The sequence below is a fragment of the Vespa velutina genome, chromosome 10, assembly GCF_912470025.1.
Source record: "Vespa velutina chromosome 10, iVesVel2.1, whole genome shotgun sequence".
NCBI classification, from domain to species: domain Eukaryota; kingdom Metazoa; phylum Arthropoda; class Insecta; order Hymenoptera; family Vespidae; genus Vespa; species Vespa velutina.
In genome coordinates this window covers 4,931,010-4,955,282 of record NC_062197.1, presented here as the reverse complement: position 1 = coordinate 4,955,282, position 24,273 = coordinate 4,931,010, and the positions used below count along the sequence as shown (strand labels likewise).

At 36.5% G+C, this 24,273-nt stretch overlaps 1 protein-coding gene across 2 annotated transcripts in view; it reads left to right on the top strand.

The window, feature by feature from the left end:
• LOC124952035 (LIM/homeobox protein Lhx2-like) overlaps positions 1 to 2,879 on the top strand; it is a 58,200-nt gene extending 55,321 nt beyond the window's left edge. For both annotated transcript variants that reach the window (XM_047501329.1, XM_047501328.1), the window contains exon 6: positions 994 to 2,879. In XM_047501329.1, the coding sequence (XP_047357285.1) occupies positions 994 to 1,209 (216 nt within the window). In that variant the 3' untranslated portion in view covers positions 1,210 to 2,879. The remainder of the gene's footprint in view (positions 1 to 993) is intronic.
• The last annotated feature ends 21,394 nt before the right edge of the window (positions 2,880 to 24,273 follow it).

Genomic DNA, 24,273 nt, shown 5'->3' with positions numbered 1-24,273 from the left:
TTTCTCCCCTACTATCCTCTTCCTTTCGTTATATATTGTACTATTGTGTCGACGATGTAGTTATATACTCGTTGCTCAGTGAGAAAAGGGAAACCCTTTTTCGTCCTTTCAAACTTCCATCTTCTTTTTCCTTATTTCTTTCTTTCTTTTTTTCTTTCTACTTTCTTATTGGGTTTTCTTATTTTCTCGTCATATTTATCGTACTTGTCAAATGTCTCGTTCTTTCTCTCTCGTTCTTACTCTGGATAGATATATTTACACACACACACAAATATACATATATATGTAATACTTACATATTTATAATCGATATACCTTAGGATAGGTTTTAGATATAAGATGAAGAATCTTTAAAAGCGTATTCATTTAAAGATCTTACGTATTAGTATTCGGTCGACCTAGTTCATAAATCCCTTTTGGAATATCGTACCTCGTGGAAGAGCTCCGAAGCGAGAATCTGACGCGACTCGCGCGGAAATAGAATCTCTCGACGACTTTGACGAATTTCGTTAGGAAGGAGACACAATGGTGTCTTTGACGGGCCGCGGATCGACCCTCCCCCTTTGCTTCTTCTCATCGCGTTATGAAGCGAATCGTTTGTGCGGTCATCTCGCCGACATAAATCATGCTCCGTGAATCTCCTTTATTTATTTATTTTTCTCCTTTTTCTTTTTTCTCTCTTTTCCCTTTTTTCCCTCTCTCTCTCTCTCTCTCTCTCTCTCTCTCTCTCTCTCTCTCTCTCTCTCTCTCTCTCTGGTCTTTCTCTTCTTTTCTTTTTCCTTTTTTCCTTCTCTTTCACTTTTTATCCTTTCTCTTTTCGATCGTACTAACGCTTTTCATCATACGACAGTAAAAACATTGACGATATACTTTTCTCATAGAAATTATCTTACGATTATGATCATAATATTTATTAATCACGAATGTTAATATTTAGAAAATGAAATTATTTATCCGAGTGTGTCCCTTGGTTTTTTTCCTTTTTGTTCGCAGGTTTGGTTTCAAAATGCACGTGCCAAATGGCGACGTATGGTATTGAAGCAAGAAGGAAAATCGGACAAGTGCGATAGCGTTGTCGACGGAGGTTCCTTGGGTGATCTCGAACTTTATGGCAACAGCGGCGGAAGTGGTGGTCCACCGATGAGCCCTCCCTTCATGTTAGGTGGTCCCCATAGTCCGGCATCCCTGGCGTCTTTGGATTGCGCGTGATCGACCATTGGAATTTGCACGATTGACGAGGACAATTCAATTCAAAACAAGAAAAAAGAAAAAAAAAAAAACAGAAAAAAAACAGAAAAAAAAAACAAAAAAAAAACCAAAAAAAGAACAAAAAAAAGCCAAAAAAAGAAAAAAAAATAAATAAAAAAAGAAAAGAAAAGAAGGAGAAAAGAAATGATACAAAATGATCACTAAGTTTCTTCTTCGGAGGGAAGGGCAGGGGGAGGGGGAAAGGAGGATGAGGGAGGAGGAGGAGGAGGAGGAGGAGGAGGAGGAGGTCTGGCTCGACGCTTCCAAAAGGCGATTCGTTGTTTCTTCTTTTCTTTTTCTCTTTCTTTTTCTTCTTCTTCTTCTTTTTCTTCTTCTTCTTTTCCTTTTTCTCACTCTTTTTTTATTTGTTTGTTTGTTTGTTTGTTTCTTTTTTCTTCGATAAATCCCCCTTTCGTGCAAAAGTTTCCTTTCTCTTTCGATGAATCGGTGGGAACGAATACCGGCCAATCGAGTACCAATGGAGATTATCATCGATTTATAGAAACTCTATTCGTGTCGTGTTACGAAATTTAAAAAGGAGACGGATGAAAGAAAGAAGGAAGGAAAGAAAGAAAGAAAGAAAAAAAGAAAAGAAGAATAATAACTTCGTAGGAAAAGATAATCGAAAATAGTCGAGAAAATTCCTTGTATTTATTGTAGTCCTAATCGGCGAACGTCCGTGAACATCCTTTGTTGTATAGAAAAAGAGAGCTTCGTCTCGCTTAAACCGAAGGGAATTATTTCTTAAGGATGCCAAGGAAGGGAGCCTTACTGCTGAAAGCAATGTAATTAGCTAACGATGTCTATTTATTGGTGTAATCGCTCAGAGGTAATAAAAAAAAAAAAAAAAAAAAAAAAAAAAAAAAAAAAAAATGAAAAAAAGAAAAAAAAGAGAAAGAAAAATGGAAAAAAAAAGCAAAAGCATTAGCTAACCGATAAAACGATTACGATGCAAGCGAGCTGCCCTGAAATTCGACGTTTCGATACTTCTCGATAAATCCTTTCTTTTCTTTTTTTTTTCCTTTTTGTCTTTTTTTTTTTGTTTTTGTTTTTGTTTTTTTTGTTTTTTTTTTTTTTCCCCGATAAAATCATCTCACACGACGAATGATACATAAAACGTGTGAATATCTAATACATCGATTTTGGATCAATCGAAACATTTGCTCGTAGATTTCTGAACACGTGAAAGGAAAGAAATAAAAGGAAATGTAAAAAAAAAAAAAAAAAAAAAAAAGAAGAAAAAAAAGAAAAAAAGAGAAAAAAGAAAAAAACGAAACGTTGAATTTCGTCGACGATGTTATTTCGTCTCGATATTTATAATACAATACCGATCGCGATTTTTCTTGCTCGAAGAAATGAACGAGCGATGAAATCCTTGACGTAATTATCATAATTGTTGTATATAAAGGACGTTCCTCGAGTTCTTCTTAAGGCACCGCTATAGGTTGTAGGGTTATAATTGCATTCGGTAGCGGTCGTGTTTTAGACAACAGGTAATAATGATGATGGCGACTATTATTATTATTACTTCTATTATTAATATCCTTGTAACGAATGGAACGATTGTCTAATTTTACAAGATGATTTTTTCATTGAATATATTTTGACAATATAGATACGTTTGTCGATTACTCATAACGACCCAGCTTAGTTCCTATTTCACCTTTCGATAAAGTTCAATCTATCATTATAAAATTTTTTATTCGAGGTCAGGAGAATGGACGTTGAAGGAAAATCAATAATATCTTTTACGATCGATTTGCTGCTTTTCTTGATTATCATGCCATTTACTCTACGTAAGTATTTATTACTTTAACTACGATCGTAAAATACCGAGAAAAGGTAAGTCCATTTTATATATTAAACGTTCGAACTTAACTTTACTAATCCTCGAGGAGGGGGAAAAAAAAAAGAAGAAAAATAAATTGTCATGAATCTTGCACGAGCATAAACGATACGAAGAGTCGTAAGAGACGCGATAAAGGCGGGGGCCGATTTTTCTCGTTGAAACGATCGTGTTTTCTTTTTTTCTTTTTTCTTTACATTTTTTTTTTGTTTTTTTCTTTATTTTCCTTCGTTCTTCTCTCCTCATTTCTCAGCTTAGTTAACTCTCGTAAAATTTTCAAATCGGCAATCGTTACGTGAAATATATTTTAATTAATGGAAATAATATAAAACGAATCGATTAAATTAAAATTTGATTTTTGTGGTTTGAATTTTTTTCTTTTCCTTTCTTTTTTTTTTTTTTTTTTTTTTTTTTTTTTTATGTCAAAGAAACCAAAAAAGAAAAAAAGAAAAGAGATAATTAAAAAGAAAAAATATAAGAAAAACCGGTCAATTACAGCGAAATTTCAAGATATTACTATGATACTATGAATAAAACGACTTTCTAGTATAGCATTTCCTCGAGATAGAAACGTACACGTAAAAGAAGATAGTACCTACATGTATGTATGTATGTATGTATGTATGTATGTTTATATATATATATATATATATATATATATATACACGAATGTGCCTATTTTCGAATGGCTCTCGTACGTCTCTCGTGGGCATATTCGCAAGCACAGAAGCCGTACCGATTTAACGGCTCGATTATGCGAAGCTATGAAACGCGATGCACCTCGCGGTGCCGGGACATTAAAATTGAAATTATAAGCTGCCGCGGCAGATCGAATTATGCAAGAGTACATAACCGTCTACGTGTAAATTTTCTTTTGCCTTGCGTACATAACGTTGCCCGCCCATAAAAGTCCTCATTAGTTATCCGTTTATCTCCTTGCCTCCTTACTCGTTTTCTTAACCTTCCCCCTTTCTCTCTTTCACCTCCTTCTACACTTTTTCTCCTCCTTATTCTCCTCCTTCTCCTCCTACTCTTCTTTTTTTTTTTTCCTCTTTATTCTATTACTCCGATAATCAATATTTTCAATATTTTACTTTCCATAATCATTCAATCAAATTTCACTTTCAACCCTTATTACCGTATAATTCCCATTTATCCATGATGTTATTAAATATAAGATTTCATTTTAAACGTTTAAACTTTCGATTCTTGTACGGGTTCGTTCTTCTTTTTTTTTTTTTTTTTTTTTTCTCTTTTTTTTTCCTTTTTTTTCTTTTTTTTTTTTTTTTTTTTTTTTTTTTTTAAGAGAAAGAGAGAAGACTTTTCCGGCGGAAGAAGGGGCTACTCCGTTTACGGTAAGACGGAAGGTATATACGCTTGAATCTTCTCTTATTTTCCATCTCTTTCCTTCTTCTTCTTCTCCTTCTTCTTCTTCTTCTTCTTCTTCTTCTTTTTCTTTTTTTCCCACTTGTGGCCCATGCAATATGCATCGAGTAGGTAGCAGGGGCCCCCGTGGTCGTCGAGCTAACGCATGACGTACTACAGCGTGATACGATTTCAAGTCGAGATTATTCTTTGAATTCTAAGACGTTTCAAAGGGAACCATGGAAGTAAGGATGAAAGAAAGAAAGAAACGAAGAAAAGAATGAAGGAAGGAAGGAAGGAAGGAAGGAACGGTACGGAAGGTAAGAACGACGAAGAAAAATAAGAAAATAAAAGAAAGAAGAAAATCAGGAATCAAGAATGATAGGCCAAAGGAATTGAGAAATGTTGTTCTGAAGAGAAAATCCTTTTATATCTTTCATATATTCGAATAATTCACATTTTCTCTCTCTCTCTCTCTCTCTCTCTCTCTCTTTCTCTTTATACAAAATTTGCTTCTTTGAGAATAATAAAAAGAAAAGAAAAAAAGAAGAAGAGGAAGAAAAAAAAAAATAAATAAATAAAAGAAACGAAGAAAAAAAATATTAAGATAAACAAAGTAAACGATTTATTGTTTCAATTGTTTTTTTTTTTATCTATCTTACACATTTTCTTCGATTTATGATAGGAACGCGCTAATGTTCTCCAGTTACTCATCATTGTCATCTAAGCATCTTCAAAAGAAACAAAGAAGGAAAGAAAAAAGAAAAAAAAAGAAAAACAAAAAAGTAAAGAAAAAAAAAAAAAAAGAAAAAAAGAATAGTCGATCGATATTTCTTTTGTTTGAAAAATCATAAGGGTAAATCGAAAACGAGCGCATTCGATTCACATTCGACGAGCGTTCATTCTCGAACTCGATGAGGCGTGATCGAGGATATCAAAAGATTCCTAGATCTTTCCTGTGATGTCAAGCTCTTCTCCAGTGTTCTCCGACCGGTTCGAAATGGATCGAGATGTCGATAACGCGGATGATCGATGCCAGCTTCGGAGACAAGGGGAGAGACCTTTCGATAGACAACGGCGAGACCGTGTCGCCTCTTGGCGACGTCTCATTTACTTCGTCAAATACAACATGACTTCTCTTCTCGTCAAAAAAAAAAAAAAAAAAAAAAAAAAAAAAAAAGAAAGAAAAAATATCCTTGAGAAACCTTACGCAGCCGTTATCTGTCTCTATTTCACGTGCGGATTATCATATATATTAAAATATTATATATATATATATATATACACATACACACACACACGCGATACGATTTTACGATCGACGGCTCTTTTATATACGACTGTTGGAATCGTTAAATTCATAAAGCACTCCTTGTGTATCACCGACTCCATTAGTTACGATAATGGGAATCGCTGGGATGACTTAATGCACGTATATACAACAGAGATATACATACGAGATGTATGTATGTTAATAAAAAAGGGAACGTGCATAATCGGAAATATAAGATTCTCGAGCGTATCAAAAGAATACACGTGACTGTACGAGCATGTTCCTTGTTGAAAATCGCATAAATATAGATAACGAATGAACGATTGAGTGAGAAAGATAGTTAAAGATAATCACCTAAATAACATAAACGTATATTAAAGTTCTATGGGATTTTCATAATACTCTTATACGAATTGTTAAACAATTCGTGATGATTTTATCTAATAATATATCTTTTTTAAATTTATTAGATAAATATGGAAAATACGAATTGTTAAGCGATTTATAAAGCAAAGCGATTAATGTAGGAATGACGATTAACGAATTAAACATATTTACATATGTAAATTGATTTATGATTTAAAAGAATTTGTGATTAATTCGGTATATTCAAATTTCGAGAAAGAAATGGAAAATATTTTTCTTTTATTTTCATCGATTTTCACGTTCATCAATCGAAAATTTCACCAAGAGTGAAATTTTCTACTAGTACCTTCGTTCCCTCTCAAATACCTTTGCCTGGTTGCATTTCTCTCGAGTTTACGATTCGTAGATTCAACGTCTCTCTCGGTCTCTCTCCCTCTCTCTCTCTTTCTCTCTTTCTCTCTTTCTCTCTCTCTTCATCCTTCTCGTTTCCACGTTTGCTTCGTAGTCGTATCAGAGGAGCCCTTTTTCGCGAATACTCTCCGCGGTACTCGCGCAACCCTTATCCCGAAGACCTTTAACGCCCTGGATCGAGTTCACGCTCGAATACCATCCGACAAGGAAATACGAGAGACTCCTTCTCGGTGTTCCTCTCATTTTTTTTTCCCTTCTTCTTCCTCTTTTTCTTTTTTTTTTTGTCCTTTTTTCTTCTTTTTCTTTCTTTCCTCTTTTTTTCTTTTTTCTTTTTTTTTTTATCGCTCGTGACTTCACCAACGAAACGACATTGAATACTACCAAGATGGAAGATACGACTCGTTGGAATTTTTCTTTTTCTGTCCTTTTTTTTTTTGTTTTCTCTCTTTTTTCTTTTCTTTTTCTTTCCTTTTCTTTTCTTTTCTTTTTACTTCTCTTTTCCTCTATCCACAGACAATCCCCATAGAGAAATATCACGTAGACAATTTTATATGACAAAATATTATAGAAAATATATTATTCAATCGATTTCAATGTTAGATTAAAAAATATAATTCGATATGAATGTCTTTGTAAAAAATATTGAGATTTAATTATGTATATATTAATATGAAATATTTAAGTGTACTATAAAAAAAAAAAAGAAGAAACGCACACACATACTGTAAAAAAAAAAAGTTGTAAAAGTAAAAAAAAAAAAAAGAAAAAAAAAAGAAGAAGAAAAAAAAGAAAAGAAGAAGAAATGAAATTTAGTTGTACTTTTCATCGTTCACATATTCACATACGATTTATATTTTCATACTTGTAACTTACACGCACGTTCTATCATCCCCTTTACTTATCCTTGCGAATCATTGAGTATATATTTTTTCTCGTTAGATCTATAGATCCTTTTATATATATATATAGATATATAGATATATTTAAATCCACATAGTATCAACTTCGACGTTCCTGGTTATATTTTCTCGCTCCTAACCCATACAGAAACGTACCTACATAAAATATTTTTGTATCTCTTTGAGAAATGAAAGTTCTCTATTCCCTTTAGTCCGGATGCACAGACAGATTCAAAATTTTCTCTTCTTTTCCGTTCCTGGTAATACTATATGGATCTGCTCGAGAAAGTCTCAGAGAACGGTGATGCTCTTAGAGTTTGCGCATACGTATGCACAGAGAGAAGGCACGTGCTACGTCGTGTCAGAAGGGAAAGGGGATAGAATAGAGGAGAAAGAGAAAGAGAAAGAGAGAGAGAAAGAGAGACTTTTGACGCCCTATGTCACGCTCGGATACCATTCGACAAGGGGCGCCGCTCTTCGCGGCCAATAATTCAGACTTCAAGGCGCGAGCGTGAAGATCGCCATGACGGAATATCAAAAGCGCCGTACTTTACGCCCTCTCTCTCTCTCTCTCTCTCTCTCTCTCTCTCTCTCTCTCTCTCTTTCTCATGTGCTTTGCAGTTTCTCAAAGCGTCTGCTTCGACGTTACGAAGGGGAGAGGAATACGAGACGCATAGACGTCGAAACTAAGGGAGTACTGAGGTACTTACATATTCTATTATATTTCGCATAAGTATTATATAAATCGATATTTATATCTCTATGTCGATTTAATATCATTCGTTAGTATATAGATATATTAAATATATTATAAGTAATTCTATCTTATATTTTATAGATAGATAGATAGATAGATATTATTAAAAAAAGGAAAGCATAATTTTAAATCAATGAAATATCCCCAAACGACATTGTGATATTTCTTTAATCTTTTCTCATAGATAATTACAAATATGTAATGCAACCTTTTCTTTTTTTTTTTTTCCACGAGTCAGATACGTGTATTAATCTAAAAGAAAACAAATCATTCATCGTGATTATTATATTATTACAAATGTATTATATCAATTGATATTTAGAATTATACATCTTTATATTTGTTTATCATTAATAAGTATAGAAAAAAAAATTATCTATCTTATCTATTTTATAGATAGATGTTATTAAAAATTATCATTTCAATCGACGAAATATTCCAAAAAGTGAAATCAATTCTTATTGCTTTATCTCTTTCTCATAGATACATACATACATACATACATACATATATACATAGATACATACATATACATTGTAAATATTTTTTACTAGTCGAAGCGTATATGAACCATAAAAAATTCGTTCATCTTTTGTCCCCAATTTTTCTTTCGGGTAAATGGCAAAGCATCGAGGTCAAAGGTGAAGAAAGAAAAAAGAAGTAAAGTCAAAGGGAGAAAAGGATAAGAGATGATTGTCGAAATCGCGGTTAAAAAGATGAATTAGGTAGGTAATGTAATCAAACAGAAAAGTTGAATTGAGGGTGTGGGAGAGGGTTAGAAGGGGTTTGACTTGGTGTAGTAGAATACGACGAGAGTTTCCTTGAGACGACCTTCGCACTCGCGTACACACGGGATTAACCAACCCCATCCCTATTCTAGAAGTCTCGACGCCTATGACCGACGAAAAAATACGAGCGCTATAGAGAAAGAGAGAGAGAGAGAGAGAGAGAGAGAGAGAGAGGAGAATACGAATGAGAAGAAGTAGATGGTTGAGGAGGTGCAGGATGAGGAGAAGGTGGTGGAGGAGGAGGAAGAGAAGGAGGTGGAGAACTTCCTCCGTGGTCGTGCGGGTGACAAACAACCGCGTGCGGATTCCACGGATCCGCAGGGCGCGCAAAGTCCGCGCTAATTAGCGGTTCACGAGCGTGCCGAAAAAGAGACGGTGAGCTAGAAGAAAGAGAAGAAAAAGATGGCGCTGTGCTGAGCGTGGCGCGAGCGAGGGTGAGAAAGAGAAAGAGAGAGAGAGACAGAGAGAGAGAGATGAGAAATGAAAGAAAGGGAAAAGGAAGAAGATAAAGAGGAGGAGGAAGAAGAAGAAGAAGACGACTATGAGGAAGAAGGAAAAAGGAAGACCTGCCTCAAGATGGTAGGCCACGGTGTGAGTGGGCCATTTGAATATATCGACTTTGGACAGTGAGCGATGTTACACCTGCCGTTGAGAGTCAGCGTAATAGCCGCGAGATGTCACGTTTGGGTACAAACCGAAACAAAATTCTTAAATTACCCCGTCTCGTGGTCTAAAGTATTAAATCCTCATTATTTCGAGGTTTTTTTTTCCTATTTTTTTTTTCTTCTTTTCTTTTTTTTTTTTTTCTTTTCTTTTTCTTTCTTCCTAAATTGTATACCAATTTACAATCCGTCGTACCTTCAACCCCAAGAGGATTTGATTCTTATCAACGACACAACCCCCTCATTGTTCTTGGGCTTTCGTTTTACAAATGGATTGATCCGCGTTTATTAAGTATGATTGAGACCGAAGACATTTTTTTGTATTCAATATAGAATTAATGCGAGTAATTGAAAAAAAACAAAAAACAAAAAAAAAAAACAAAAAAAAAAAAACAAAGAAAAAATAATAAAAAGGAAATTATATTAACGCACATAACGTAATGGTATTTAATAAACGTTACTTGATAGCAACTGACTAGTATCACTTCGTTAAAATATTTTTGTTATAGGAATAACAATTTGGACGATAAATTTTGTCGATCCTTTGATCCTATTTCGATTCGATACGGAACATTGAAATTTGTCTCGTAGAAATAAATCGTCTGTTACGTGTTCGAACGTCCCGAACTGACGTTGATTTTGTTTTGTCGCGGGTTTGTCGATTCGGCGGCCGACCAACCAGAGATACCCACCCGTTATTTTAGGGTGTCTGGGTTGAGAAGAAATTTTTGTCGGACGATGTACTCAGTGCTTTTCGTTCCTGATATACGTAACTGCACGCATCACCGCCGAGCAAAGTCGGTAGGCGGAGCTAAAAGAAGACACGCATGGTTGTTATACTCCTTTGCGTATTTGTCAACAAGATCGCCCACGTGGTTATCTAGGTATAGATAAGAAAACCCTTTTAGCTTTTACCCATGGTAGTGTTAAAAAAATATTTCCGTTTTTGTTTGTGGTGTCAAAGAAAGAAAGAAAGAAAAATTACAGGTAGGCGACATCAAAAGTAAAATAAATAAATTATTTTTTTTTTTCATGATTAGACAAATATTAAAATTATATGGAGTACGATGAAAATAATTAAGGAAAAGAATGATTTTGTGAAATGTTAAAAAAAAGAAGAAATAAAGAAAGAAAGAAAAAGAACAGATCACTTTGCTTGAATCAACTTTTTTTTTTATCATTCATCATACACTTCATCAAACATATATTAATTTTTGTTTTTCGTATCACGGTATATAGAAAAAGTGATTCGATTTGAAATAAAGGGCGAATGAAGTTTTTTTTTTTTTCCTTTTTTTTTTTTTTTTATCCATAAAAATTTTACTTACCTATCTCACAATGATAATTACGTCTTTAATATATATTACACAATAATACCATAACAATGAGTCTTCTCATTGCGTTATCATCGTCATTATTATCAACATGAATAATCCAATCGAACGAAATCCTCGTAATCGATCGATGACGTAAGTATCACAGCGGTGATCGATCCGGTCGTTGGCGGTCCCGACGCCAAGCCGTTGTCTACTCCTTAACGAGCGGCTTATATCAGTCGATTAATTAAAATGCATTTTATTTTGCAAAGAATCGATCGGCATGGCGCCGAGCTCGTGACCGTTCGTCTGCATCCAAAGATCGATTCTCTATTCTTTCGAACATTTCATTTGATCCTTTTTTTTGATCTGCTTTGTTTTTTCCTCCCCCCTTTTTTTTTCTTTTCTTTTCTTTTCTTTTCTTTTCTTTTTTTTTCTTTTCCCTATCTCCATCCCTCTTCTTTTTCTCAATCATATTTTTTTTTTTTTATCCTCTCTCGTCTATCTCTCATAGATTATAAAATAAATTTCAATATAAACCTTCGAAATGAATAAATAGAAATATAAAAATGCTAACGAAATTCAACCACGCCTACGAATTCCATTTCTCTATTGGAATATACATATATATATATATATATATATTTTAAAGGGACAACCATAGAGACTGCATTACGCTCGTGATCGGGCTTGGTAATGACGGACGCCTAAATGAAGATGACAGGCGATATAAATTATATTGATTTACGAAGAACGACGCGAGTTCTATCGCCTCCGGCAGTCCGACAAGGATTGGAGAGAACTGCCAAGCGCATCTCGAGGAGTCAGGGTTTGTTAAACGCTCACCTCGTCGAAAGATTTCGTCGCAAAGGAGATAAATGATTTCGAGGAATCGTAAATGAAAATGCGCGAACGAGTCCGACGGATCGAGGAGTCCCAACGATAAATCATATGCGATCTTAGAGATCGATGAATACATTTCTACAATTCCTTTTCTTTCTTTTCTCCTTCTTCTTTTTTCTTATGTTTTCTTTTCTTTTTTTTTTGTTTTCTTTTTTTTTTTTTTTTTTTTTCTTTCTCTTCTGTTTTCTTATTTCTTTTCCTTTTAATCCCACAACCTACTTACTTATTCAACCATCACAACGAACCAGTTTGTAAAATTCAAGATATCAAATTGACGGATGACAAAATTATTCTAATTGTAATTAAAGATTAACACTTACACTCGATAATCGAATTTGTTTGATCCCAAGTATACCTAAGTAATCTATCGATTTTATTTTGTACCTTATTTCGATACCTGAACTTGATGGTAACTACCTGTCAACGAGAGAGAGAGAGAGAGAGAGAGAGAGAGAGAGAGAGAGAGAAAGAGATATGACGAGGGAGTACAATAAACATGAAAGAGAAGAATCGACCAGATGCACGTGGTCCTTATTTTAGTTAGTGTTTGCGAAAGGGTACGAAAAGAATTGAACGATAGATAGAAAGATAGATCTTCTGATAGACAGATAGATAAATAGATAAATAGATAGATAGATGGATGGATAGATAAAGAAGGAACGAAAGGGACTCCACCGAGTGACGATGTTACGGACTGGTTGTCGTGTCCAGGGGAGGCAGAATCTAAATTAATTGACGGCCAATCTCGTATAAGGCTCATAGCTCGTTAATTGGCAGCTTATAGGCGAACGACCCTCGTTAGTTAAAGCGCCGTAACCACCTCCCGCGTTTTCGTCGAGGAGAGAAAGAGAAAGAGCACGTGCTGCGTTTCGGGACGCGTTTATTTCAGCCGAACAGGTTACATACGTGAACGCAACGCGACACATCCTCGGACATCGCTGACGCATAACGAGAGCGCACAGGTGCACTTTCGAAATGCGAGCCACGACGATGCTTCGGTGAACCGTCGAGCTTTTAACGACATAATCCAGCATATATGTAGATACGAGTTACGGATCGATTCTGAATATAACACTCATATAGTTTTCCCCCCCATATACTTTCGTTATTTATAATACTTCGTTCTTATTTCTTTTTCTTTCCTTTCTTTTTTTTGTTTTTTTCTCTTATTTGTTCCTTGTTTTTTTTTTCCCCCTTTTTCTAACGAATCGAAATCTTACTTACGATCGTCGATAAACGAACTTACAATCCTCGAATAACGAAGTTTATCGATAACTCTTGAAATTAAATTTTCTACAATATTTCTTCTTTCGAAAAATAAAAGTAAAAAAATTATAGGTAGTAGATAGGTAGTAGATACGTATGTGTGTGTGTGTGTGTGTGTGTGTGTGTATGTATATATATATATATATATATATATATTCTCTCGCACTAATTATTTCATGGAAGATACGAAAGGGCTCGTGTTCGATTCGTTAAAAGTTCTAAAGACGATTTCGTTGGATTTTTCAAGGTTCTCATTGAAAGATAGCACGACTCGTTCCAGCCAGAAAGGTTCAGCGAGAGAGAGATAGAGAGAGAAAGAGAGAGAGAGAGAGAGAGATGCGAAATCACTGTCGATCCTCTCCTCTTTCTCCTCTTCCTCCACCTATCTCAGTTTCTCTCTTCGACGTTCTCCTCGATTCATCCGCCGGCTATCTTCTTTAGGTGAGGCTATAAATTCGGGGGAATTGTAAATACAACGGCGGGTCGGAGAGGAGAGTGCATCGGAAAGGCGAAACCCTAAATCACGTGCCGGACTCGGCACGAGGAGCGAGAAGGATAGACTGCGGCTCGCGGTCTTCCGACGGGCGTTTGAATAAATAAACAAATACAGATTAGTTTCAGGAGGTCACGGTGTGTAAATCATCGCGAAACTCGTTACATATCACTATATATGCGCTTGCCCGTCGGATAATACGATTTGTTGGAGGATCGGCCGGTGCACGCGATCCTCGCCCTCCTCCTGTTCCTTCGTGGAACAAAGCCTCAGGCTCCCTCCCCCTCCTTCCCTCCCTCTTCCTCTCTCTCTCTCTCTCTCTCTCTCTCTCTCTCTCTCTGTATATATATATATATCTCATTCTTTCTTTCTCGTCGTTTTTCATCTAGGCTCCATCGAAATCCATTGAATAATGACTAAAGAATTTTCTTTACGATGCAAGTTCACGATCTAAAAGTTTTCATATCTTTTTAATCTCGTTAATAATTCCTAATTCATAACTTTTTCCTTTTGTTTACTTTTCTAACATAATTGTTCTCTATTCATAAAATCTTGTTAAAAAAAAAAAAAAAAAAAAAAAAAAAAAGGAAAAAAAAACAAGGAAATAAAAAAGGAGAAAAAAAAGAAAAAAGAAAAGGAACGCGTTGAATAAAACATTAAATGATACGTTGTAACATTGAAACCTTATGCATTTTTAGGATTAACGAGAACGATATTTGTCATTATTCTTCATGATATATTGTCGTATATTCATTTACTTACTTATATTCGTATAATTTTTCTTCCGGCAAATATAGAATATATCTCCTACGTGATCGTTTCTCGCGATATTATCACGATAGAAAACGTTAGGACAGTTATGAAGAATGTAATAATAATAAGATTTGGTAAGTAAATAAGTTCGATGAAGATCTTTGCGACGCGCTTATACGATAGCGTAAAACTCGTAAATCGGCATTCGAACAAATTTATTCGGCGCCTACGTCGAGAACGAGTCGAACGATCCCCGAGCCACTGCTTTTTTCTCTCTTTCTCTTTCTCTCACTCTCGACGTAGAGGAAACGAAAGAAGAAGGCTCGTTAATTCTCGAGGTACATTAATTTCCCGTAAGCGCGAGGACGAGGAGAAGGGCAACGGGGATGAAGGAGAAGGAGGAGGAGGAGAAGGAGGAGGAGGAGGAGGAGGAGGAGAACATAAGGGGAGGTGCGGTTAGCCGGAGGGAACGTCGTCGAGCTCGGAAGCTGGTGACCAGATGGTTTAAAGAGCTCCCGGCTTGTTCCTCATTAGGTCGTCACCGGACCTTCGCGCTTCGAGGCGACGCGAGTTGCGCCTACATCCGAAATCCGAGCGACGAGATCCAGGCCCTCTTCCTCCTCCTTTTCTTCCTCCTCTTTCTCCTCTCTTCCTCTCTTCCTTCGTTGTCAAGCTCTTCCTCTCCTCCTCCTCCACCTCCTCCTCCTCCTCCTCCTCCTCCTCCTCCTTCTTGTTCTTCTGCGTAAGGAGCCGCTTCATTGAGGAATCCCCATCAACGAGGAGGGACCACCCAAACCGTTCTTCTCCGTTTTGGTAATCGTTTCTAACTTGTTCCTGCTCTAACATAGTTTCTTTTTTCTTTTGTTTCTTTTTTGGTTTTCCTTCTTTTTTTTGTTTTTTTTTTTTTTTTTTTTATCTTACTCTTATTTTCTTCTTTTTTCTTTTTTTTTTTTTTCAATATCTTACAGTAGAACCAAACCCATCGAGGGAAATTTAAAGAAATGCGATAGAAAAAAATGTCATTGGATTTGTTTCCTTGCTTTTGAAGAGAAAGACAAAAAAAAAAAAAAAAAAGAAAACAAAAAAGAGAAAAAGAAAAAAAAAAGCGAAAAGAAAAATGAATTTTCTTCGTGAGAGGATAAATATTTTGGTTTATCTAAAAATCATCATTGTGATCGGACTTAGTAATAGCGAAATGGACGCGCGAACGAAACATTGAAAATCGTCCCTCGAGATCGTTACGGTCCACGTACGGCAAACGCCATTCTTCTCCTACCTTTCGGTTTAATTAATTGGCCATAACTCGTGAAAACCGTAAATCTTCGATCTCGCTCGTGTATCCGAGCGCGTGCGCTCGGCCAACGGAAGAATGGGCTTGTAGGTGGCGATTGTCTCGAGGCCCACGCTCAAATACGTGTGGGAGTTTAGAAACCGACCGAACAACGTATCCCATCTCGCATATTCCCTGACTATGAGAACAATTTTGCGTTGTTACTCATCGAAATCGAAATTTTCGAATGCCGATAATATCTTCTACCATATATATTTCAACGGTATACTGTCGAACGAGACGATAGATAATTACGAAACGAAAGAGATAAATTATAATTTAAAGTCAAAAATCTATCGTCTTTTTATTACCGATCGAAGTTCGTATGCATTTCTTTTTCTTCCTTTCTTTTTTTTTTTTTTTTTTTCTTTCTTTTCCTTTTTGTTTGTAAATCTTAACTACTAACACCTCGAAATCATAATAAGGAAGATAATTTTCGATATAAAAATATATTGGAAGGACGACACGTCTCTCGTCTTTTGGAATCACGAAACTCTAAAGCATGGCGTGCCGAAATGAGAAATCATTTGGTCTTGTCTTGTTGTTCGAAGATGCACGGGTGGAAGGACACGCCATAAGCGCGACTTCGTGTCACGATAATGGCGTTACACTCAGGGCTGGAACGAAGAAACTCGTAACCCTTTATAACGATCCTGAATTTCCTTTCGCCAAAAATATCCTATATTCCTCTTTAACGAAGCGATATATCTTCGTACCGGTAACGTTATCGGATCTATCGTATCGATCTTCCTTATTGATCGCCTACCTCTTTGCTTTTTCTCCCATTAAGCTACGAAAGTTTCGATTTTGTAAGAATTCTTATTATCACCGCCCGGCCCTCCCCCGCCGTTGCCCTTGGTTCTCTCCTCTTCATTCTCCCTTTCTTTCTTCTTTTTCTCCTCTTCCTCCTCCTCCTCCTCCTCCTCCTCCATTTCCCTTTACTCCATTATTCTATTTTACATAGAATTTTAATCGTTCACTTTTGCATTATTTTCCCATGTAAAAAACACTTTCTCATATTCCGTATATTATAGTTTAAATGATATGAAATAATTATTATCAAAAAAAAAAAAAAAAAAAAAAACAATAAAAAAATAAAAAAAAATAATAAAAAAAAACTTAGTCGCGTGCTACCCACGTTAACATATACAGCCCGGCACTGGACAGTGCCAGAAGCAAAAGGATATCGTCAAGATTGCGTGTGGTCCTCTCAACAACATCTTTCCCCTCCTTTCCTTTTTCATGATTCCTACTCGTACTTTCCTCACCTTCCTACATCCCTTTTACGTACGTGAACGAAGAACCACCGACGCAGAGAGAAGTGTCCTACGATTTGAAACAGAGAACAGAGCAGAAAGAGAGATAAAGATGGAGATAGAGAAAGAGAGAAGAAAGAAAGAGAACTATGATCGATGATGCTCGAGCATATACAAAGGCGACGATGCACGTATTCGCTTTCTCACCTATCATTTTCCCTTTTTTCAATCTTCCTTTATCATTATTTCTTTTTTTTTTTTTTTTTTTTTCTTTCTTTCGGACTACTTCACTTTTACTTGGGTATAACTTTTTTTTTGTCAAGATCTTACTTTTTCTTTTCCTTTCTCTCTCTCTCTCTCTCTCTCTCTCTCTCGTGTAGAACTAAATAGATCATCCAGTCAAAAAAAGGATAGAATTTTCGAGAAGACGAATGATAATTACATGGAACGCCTTGAACATATGAGAAGGGAAGCTCAAAATTTGCTTTCATTTTCTTTTCCTCTTTCTTTCTTTCTTTCTTTCTTTTTTTTCTTTTTTTTTTTTTTTTTCCAAAACATCTCTACTCTGTTCGTATTGGATACTCAAAAATAGTTAGACATCGCGATAGAGGGAGAGAGAGAGAGAGAGAGAGAGAGAGAGAGAGAGACAGAGAGAGAGAGAGAGAGAGAGAAAGAGAAAGAGAAAGAGTGAAAGGGGGAAGAGAATAGAGAAAGAGAGATGAAAGAAAGAAAAAGAAAGAATCGATATTCCAAAGGTTCCAACAAAGTTTCAGACGAAGGCGCGAGGAGCATCGATGGCTCGATGACCTCACCGAGGGAGGGCCGCCCGTTTCGTTCTCTCCGCGGGGTTCTTGCTACCCGCCAACTTTACAAACCTCTTTACAGATCGTTATTCGTTCGATCGGGGCCACACATAAATCGGGGGCCCTGGAACAAAAAAAAAAAAAAAAAAAGAAAAAAAAACCGAAAAAAGAAAAAAAGAAAAAGCAACAAAAAGAAAAAAAAAAAAGAAGGAAACAAGAAAGATGGAAGAAGAAAAAAAAAGTAAAGAAACAGAAGAGAGAAAGAGAGAGAGAGAGAGAGAGAGAGAGAGAGAGAGAGCACCAGACGAGCTAGCCTAGCAAGCTAGATAGCTTGTTTGCTATCTTTGGTTGCTAACCCAGCTAGCCAAACCGGGCATGATATCATGGAGAGTTGCAGACGAGAGAGACGTATTCCTACAGCGCGGAAAACTTATTCCGATCGGCACGCTCAAGGGTCAAGGGCTGTCGTAAATACGACTTTGGAAAAGCACCTGCTGTGAGAGCCGATCGAGGATCCTACGACCTTTCGAACTTCCATCGCGAATTTTATCACGATTTACTCTTTGGGGTAAAAAAAAAAGATTGTTTTTCCTTTTTCAAACCCATGGACGAAGAAAAAGAGAGGATAGAAGAAGAAAGAAAAAGAGAAAAGGGAGAAAAAGGTAAATGATAAAAAGATAATAATATTATACGAAGGATTACGACGTTCTCCGTCGTTCGTAATTAAACGAAAGTTCGAAGGGCGGATCTTCTCTCTTCGTTTCGAATCCATTTTGAAAGTAATAAATAACGAGCGAGTTTTTTTTAAAGGGCCGATCATCAGTAAATATATATATATATATATACACACACACACACACACACACACACACACACATATATATATATATATATCTAGGTAACTTAGAGAGAAAGGCAAGAAAGGACGAAGCGAAACGCAAAGCGATATATCATCGAGGACATAACAAATGTTTACATATTTAAACGCATCTACATATGCTTATTATGCATATAGAAATGGCGGATGCAGATGGACGTGGCGCGCGAGCACGTTCACGGGCACATTTCATCGGGCAGGAAATCGTTAGAACTCGGACGCGTATCGAAGTCGTGACGGTTCACTTGATGCCCACCGGACGTGCAATGCCTCCATCCTCTCTGACTTGACTTAACAGCGAATGGATCGTAAAAGTGAAGCGTAAAAAACTTGAGGAACGCCCACCCTACGCCTTGCGACCGCGGAACCTTTCTTGCGATCATTATTCATAAAATGCACGAGAGTCCAACTTGCCTTTCGTTTGCGTTTCTTTCATTTCTTTTATTTTTCCTTTATTTTTCTTTTCTTTTGTTTATTTTCTCTTTTCTTTTCTTTTCTTTCTTTTTTTTTTTTTTTTGTTCTTCTTTCCTTCCATTTTTGTTGCTATATCTTCGAAAACGAGATAAATACATATCAAAAGGATATTAAGGACTAGACCATCCTCGTTTTTTTCTTTTTTTCTTTTGTTTTTGTTCGTATTTTTTTCTCTTCTTCCTTTTCTTTTCTTTTCTTTTCTTTCCTTTTCTTTTTTCTTTTTTTTTTTTTTTTTTTTCATAGATCTCTCTATGAACGCTATTAAGTTAATTTAAGTCGATTGTATTCGATTTATATTAATAACTAGCAATTTAAAATATTATACGCTAATTATGATAATAAATGATATTGCAACTCCGTATATATCTATTTGAAATAAAATGTGATCTATAAATTAATTTAATAAGAATTCTAATATGACACAAATTGATGAGATAACTCTCTCTCTCTCTCTCTCTCTCTCTCTCTCTCTTTCTTTCTTTATCATTCCGTGATTTTTCACGGACAAAAAGAAATAAATGTGTATAGAATGATCGAAAAAAGAAAACAGAAAACATTTCTCAACTTGAGAGTTAGTATTTCAATCTTTCTTGACGCGCGTGTCGACATCGATTGGTGTTATACCAGGCGCAACAGTGTAACACGACTCCGCAGGATACATTGGAGAAAGTAGCACGCGTGTATCCGGATACTAAGATCCTTGCGGCCAGTCCTTAAGATTTTTGCGGTTTCTTTTAAAAGAACGAGTGGAATGAGAAGAGAAAAGATGAGCTGGCGCCAAGTCGTTGCGTTTGGGACACGTGATACGTCTGTAGGGGGTGTGAACCCTATTTTTTCATCTTTCTCTCCTCTCCACTGTGCCTGTCTCTTATTCTGTATCTCTCTCTCTCTCTCTCTCTCTCTCTCTCTCTCTCTCTCTCTCTCTCTCTCTCTCTTTTACTAAGAAACTTTTTCTTTGCCGTCTCGTTTCGCATCTTTCTCGTCGATCCCAAAGGACGATGGCTAATGACGCGTGAAAGGTGGTAAGGAGGGTTGAACGTGTTCCCAACTAACTCGAATTAACATTGAAAAAGGGACTATACTATTCAAATGGGAAAAACGATCGGTATAAATATCGTTAATACATCGTTATTAATTTATATGAGATATAAATTATAAATTCTAATGAATTGGCGAGAAAAATTTTGTTCGTAATAAGGGTTGTTGATTTTCTTTTTATAAAAGAAAACGATAAAAATCAGGGATGTAAGACTTTCAGATAGAAAACAATTATCACCCCTTCCCCTATATCTCTACGTTCTCGTTACTTTAATGCTCAATGTGAGTAGTATCGCGTAGCAAATCTCCGTTGTAGCGAATTGGACGGGGTACTTTTAGCGGACAAGGCGGACAATGCTCGAGAGATCCCCCTCGACGCACGATTGATCGGCTATCAATGAACTCCATTTATCTTCCCGACGAGCGAATAATAATTCTCTTCTTTCTTCTCTCGCGAACGGTACCCTACGTGAACCAGGTGCGTATATTGTGTATATACCGAGATATCCACTCTACTAAGTCAGGGTATAGACGAGCTCCTTTGTTGTCTCATATTCATTCGCGAATTTATTTCATCGATGATTTTCTTCGTCAAAGATGATGATGAACGATGATCCTTCTGATGGTATATATATATATATACATATATATAATATTAAAAGGGAGAATCTAGTATCTTAAGAGAGATTAGAGAGAAAAGTATTAGTCAGGTGTTAAGTTAAAAGAGTACAATCATATGTAAATAATCTATCTATCCATCCATCCATCTATCTATCTATCTATTTACATATATAGTATATACTCATATATATACTAACATACATACTTCGTATATTTTACTAATATTAAAAACGTGACATCTTGAAGAACGTCTTCTCAAAGTAATCATTACTTTCGTAAAATTCCCTCTGCCCAACTAAAAATTACTGGATGCAGGAGGAAGCAGAAACGGCGCAATGAAATCGCCACGGCTTACTCACACGAGTTCACCTCCCAACAACGCGTGGGTGTTGGTACAAACGTTATACGTACATGGTCGAAGCCGACGAGGAAAAATAGAAAATGAGGGACTGAGAGGCTGGAAGAGAAGCAAAAAGAGAGAAAGAGAGAGAGAGAGAGAAACAAACAAGCTCTGCCAGAGGGGCTGGGGAAACCGAGTTTCACGTAACGAAGGTAATTTCATTCTTCGCAAGGGAGGTTAGCCTCACGACGAGGAATGAAGGGTGAGAAGAACCGCTGGAAACGGGGTAGAAACGGGGTAGGAACGTATAGGAAAGGAGGAATGGGGATCGAGAGGTTGAGGGTAGACGCCAGAAGAAAAGAGGCTATTCCTATGCTAGCGACGAAGAGGGTTTGCGAAAAGAGAGAGAGAGAGAGAGAGAGAGAGAGTGGAATGGGCCAAGCTGCCTGTGTAGAGTTTCTCCAACTAAAAAGAGACTTTCAGAATAACAAACTACGAAGAAAAATGGAGAAAAGAGGGGCTTCGGGGGTTATTGGTCCGAGTACAGTAGCAATGATTCGCAAAGGATGTGGGTGGTAAGGATGGCAAGGAAAAGAATGGATATACGCCTTATTATGTCCTCGTGGTATATCGAGCTCTTTCCTTTTCTCACTAACTCTTCTCTCTCTTTCTCTCTCTCTCTCTCTCTTACACTTTCTCTTTCTTTCTCTTTTCTTCATGTTTTCTCGAATGTAGAAGCATGAGAAAAAAAAAAAAGAAAACGAGAGAGAATTAGCGAGACGCTAACGACCGAGTTTTCACATTCACCCACGTCGAATTTTTCTCTTATTCTTTCTATTTTTTCTTTTCTCTTTCTCTCTCTCTCTCTCTCTCTCTCTCTCTCTCTCTCTCTTTTCTTAATTCTCTTTTGCATGTTTTTTTTCTATTTTTTATTTTTACATTTTTATTTCGTTTATTTATTTATTTTTTCTTTTTTTTTTTTTCTTCCTTTTTTCCCCTAACGATGTATCAACAACGAGCATGATGTTTCGTGAAATTTAATTCATCCTCGAAGTCATATAATTGCGAACGTTACATTCGAATAAATTTAATTTCATAGCCGCGATCATTTTTATTATAAATTCATCCATCTAGATATATGGACATAAATTTTTCTTAACGAACTGTAAGAATGCATTTAAATGTTGTTATTGATATATTAATGATTAACAATTAAATGAAATGATATACGTATATGAATAAATCTTTCGGGCAAAAAGAAAGGTGATAACGATCCGTTTGGATCGGTAGAGGTTTTTTATTTTTTTTGTTTTGTTTTGTTTCTTTTTTTGTTTCTTTTTTTGTTTTTCTTTTTTTTGCGGTTTAGAGAGAAGAAAGCAATATTCACGCGTTTCAATATTCCCTTCTGCGGATTCCGATTTCCATAGAGAGCACGTGAACGTATGCTCGATGACCGAGCAATAATGGCAAAAGGATACAAGGCGTGCAAGCAACACGGATGATGAAATAAACTTACGACCCCTCTTTTCGTTGTGCCAAGCGTGTATTTATAAACACACGTCACCCCGCATTAACCGACGGTGCACCTTTTGTGGACGACGAAAGCTCGCAACACAAAACGTAATACCTGAGACCGAGGGCTTCCCTCATGGAAATAAAGAAGAACGAGAGAGAGAGAGAGAGAGAGAGAGAGAAAGAGAGAGAGAGAGAAATAGAAAGAGGAAGAAGAGAGGAAGAAGAAAAAAAAAGGAAGGAAAAAGAAAGAAGGAAAGAAAGAAAAAAAAGAAACATTTGGAGCACGCACGGTTCTCGTGCCGGTTAGTGCGCTCGTTCCTAACACGATCGTTTTCGCCATTTATGCTAAATACGAATTGAATGCCCCGTCGGTGTATACTCCCCTCCCCTCTCACCCTACCTCTCTCTCTCTCTCTCTCTCTCTCTCTTTCTCTCTTTCTCTCTTTCTCTCCGGTTATCATAAAACCACAAATGAATAAGAGAGAGGAGAGAAGTCTCATCGATAAAAAGTAATTCTCGACGCTTGAAATGAGCCACTTTTAATCCTAATAACATCGGATAATCGTTCGATATTTTGGCAGTGTCAAAAGGGAATGTCTATTATGGTCAGCGAGAAGAAGGTCTTCATTTGTATAAACAAAAATAATAATAATAATAATAATAAAAGGTAGAAGTAGAAAAAAATTCATTTAAAAAGAATTCGTAACAATTATCCTACAAATATTACGACCGAATAATTAAGCCTTGCATAAAATTATAAGAAACTTATTGCCTTATATTATCGAAGGTATATATTCGAACCCTCCGTGTTTACTTTTACGATTATCGAAGAATAAAAAACAGAATGTCGAAAGAGAGAGGGAGAGAGAGAGAGAGAGAGAGAGAAACGAAGACGTCAAAATTAGCCCTTCGTTTCGACGATAAATCAGAAAAAATGTATACACAAAATTACGCGAAAATTATACGATACGTACATCCATCTCCCCCTTCATCTCTCCCCTCTTCATACGCCTTTCCTATTTCTTTCTCTCCGTATCCCTCTTTCTCTCTCTCTCTCTCTCTCTCTCTCTCTCTATTTTCTATTTCTTTTTCTTTTTTTTCTTTTTCTTTTTTCCTTTTTCCTTCTTCCTCTCTCTCTCCCCCTCTCTCTCTCTCTCTCTCTCTCTCTCTTTCTTTCTTTTTTTTTCTTTTTTTCTTTTTTTTTTTTTTTTAATTAATTCGCAACGCAAAAAGAAAAAGCACCGGCGTACCGGCGTGTACAACCTTCTCGTTACTGTCGAATATATTGCGTTCCATGCGGAAAAAAGCAAAAGTTACATACGAACCCTTTTTTCACATCTCCAGCCTCTAAACTCACCCTCCGTCTCTCCCGTTGCCTCTACGTCAGCCTCCTGTAATTGGAACGCGGGTGTCGAGTCGCGGATCAGAGACTTGCACGGAAATAAAATAAATTCTATTCCAAGAGAGAGAGAGAGAAAGAGAGAGAGAAAGAGAGAGAGAGAGAGGGAGGAATGGATGAAGGGAGGAAGAGAGAGAGAGAGAGAGAGAGAGAGAGAGAGAGAGGGAAAATATATCGTGTGGGAATTCTAACGTCCGAGAACTCACTACTTCCCTCTTCCTTGGTGATTTTCTAATATATAATATTTGCTTTGGGCGTGTTAGCGAATCGAGAA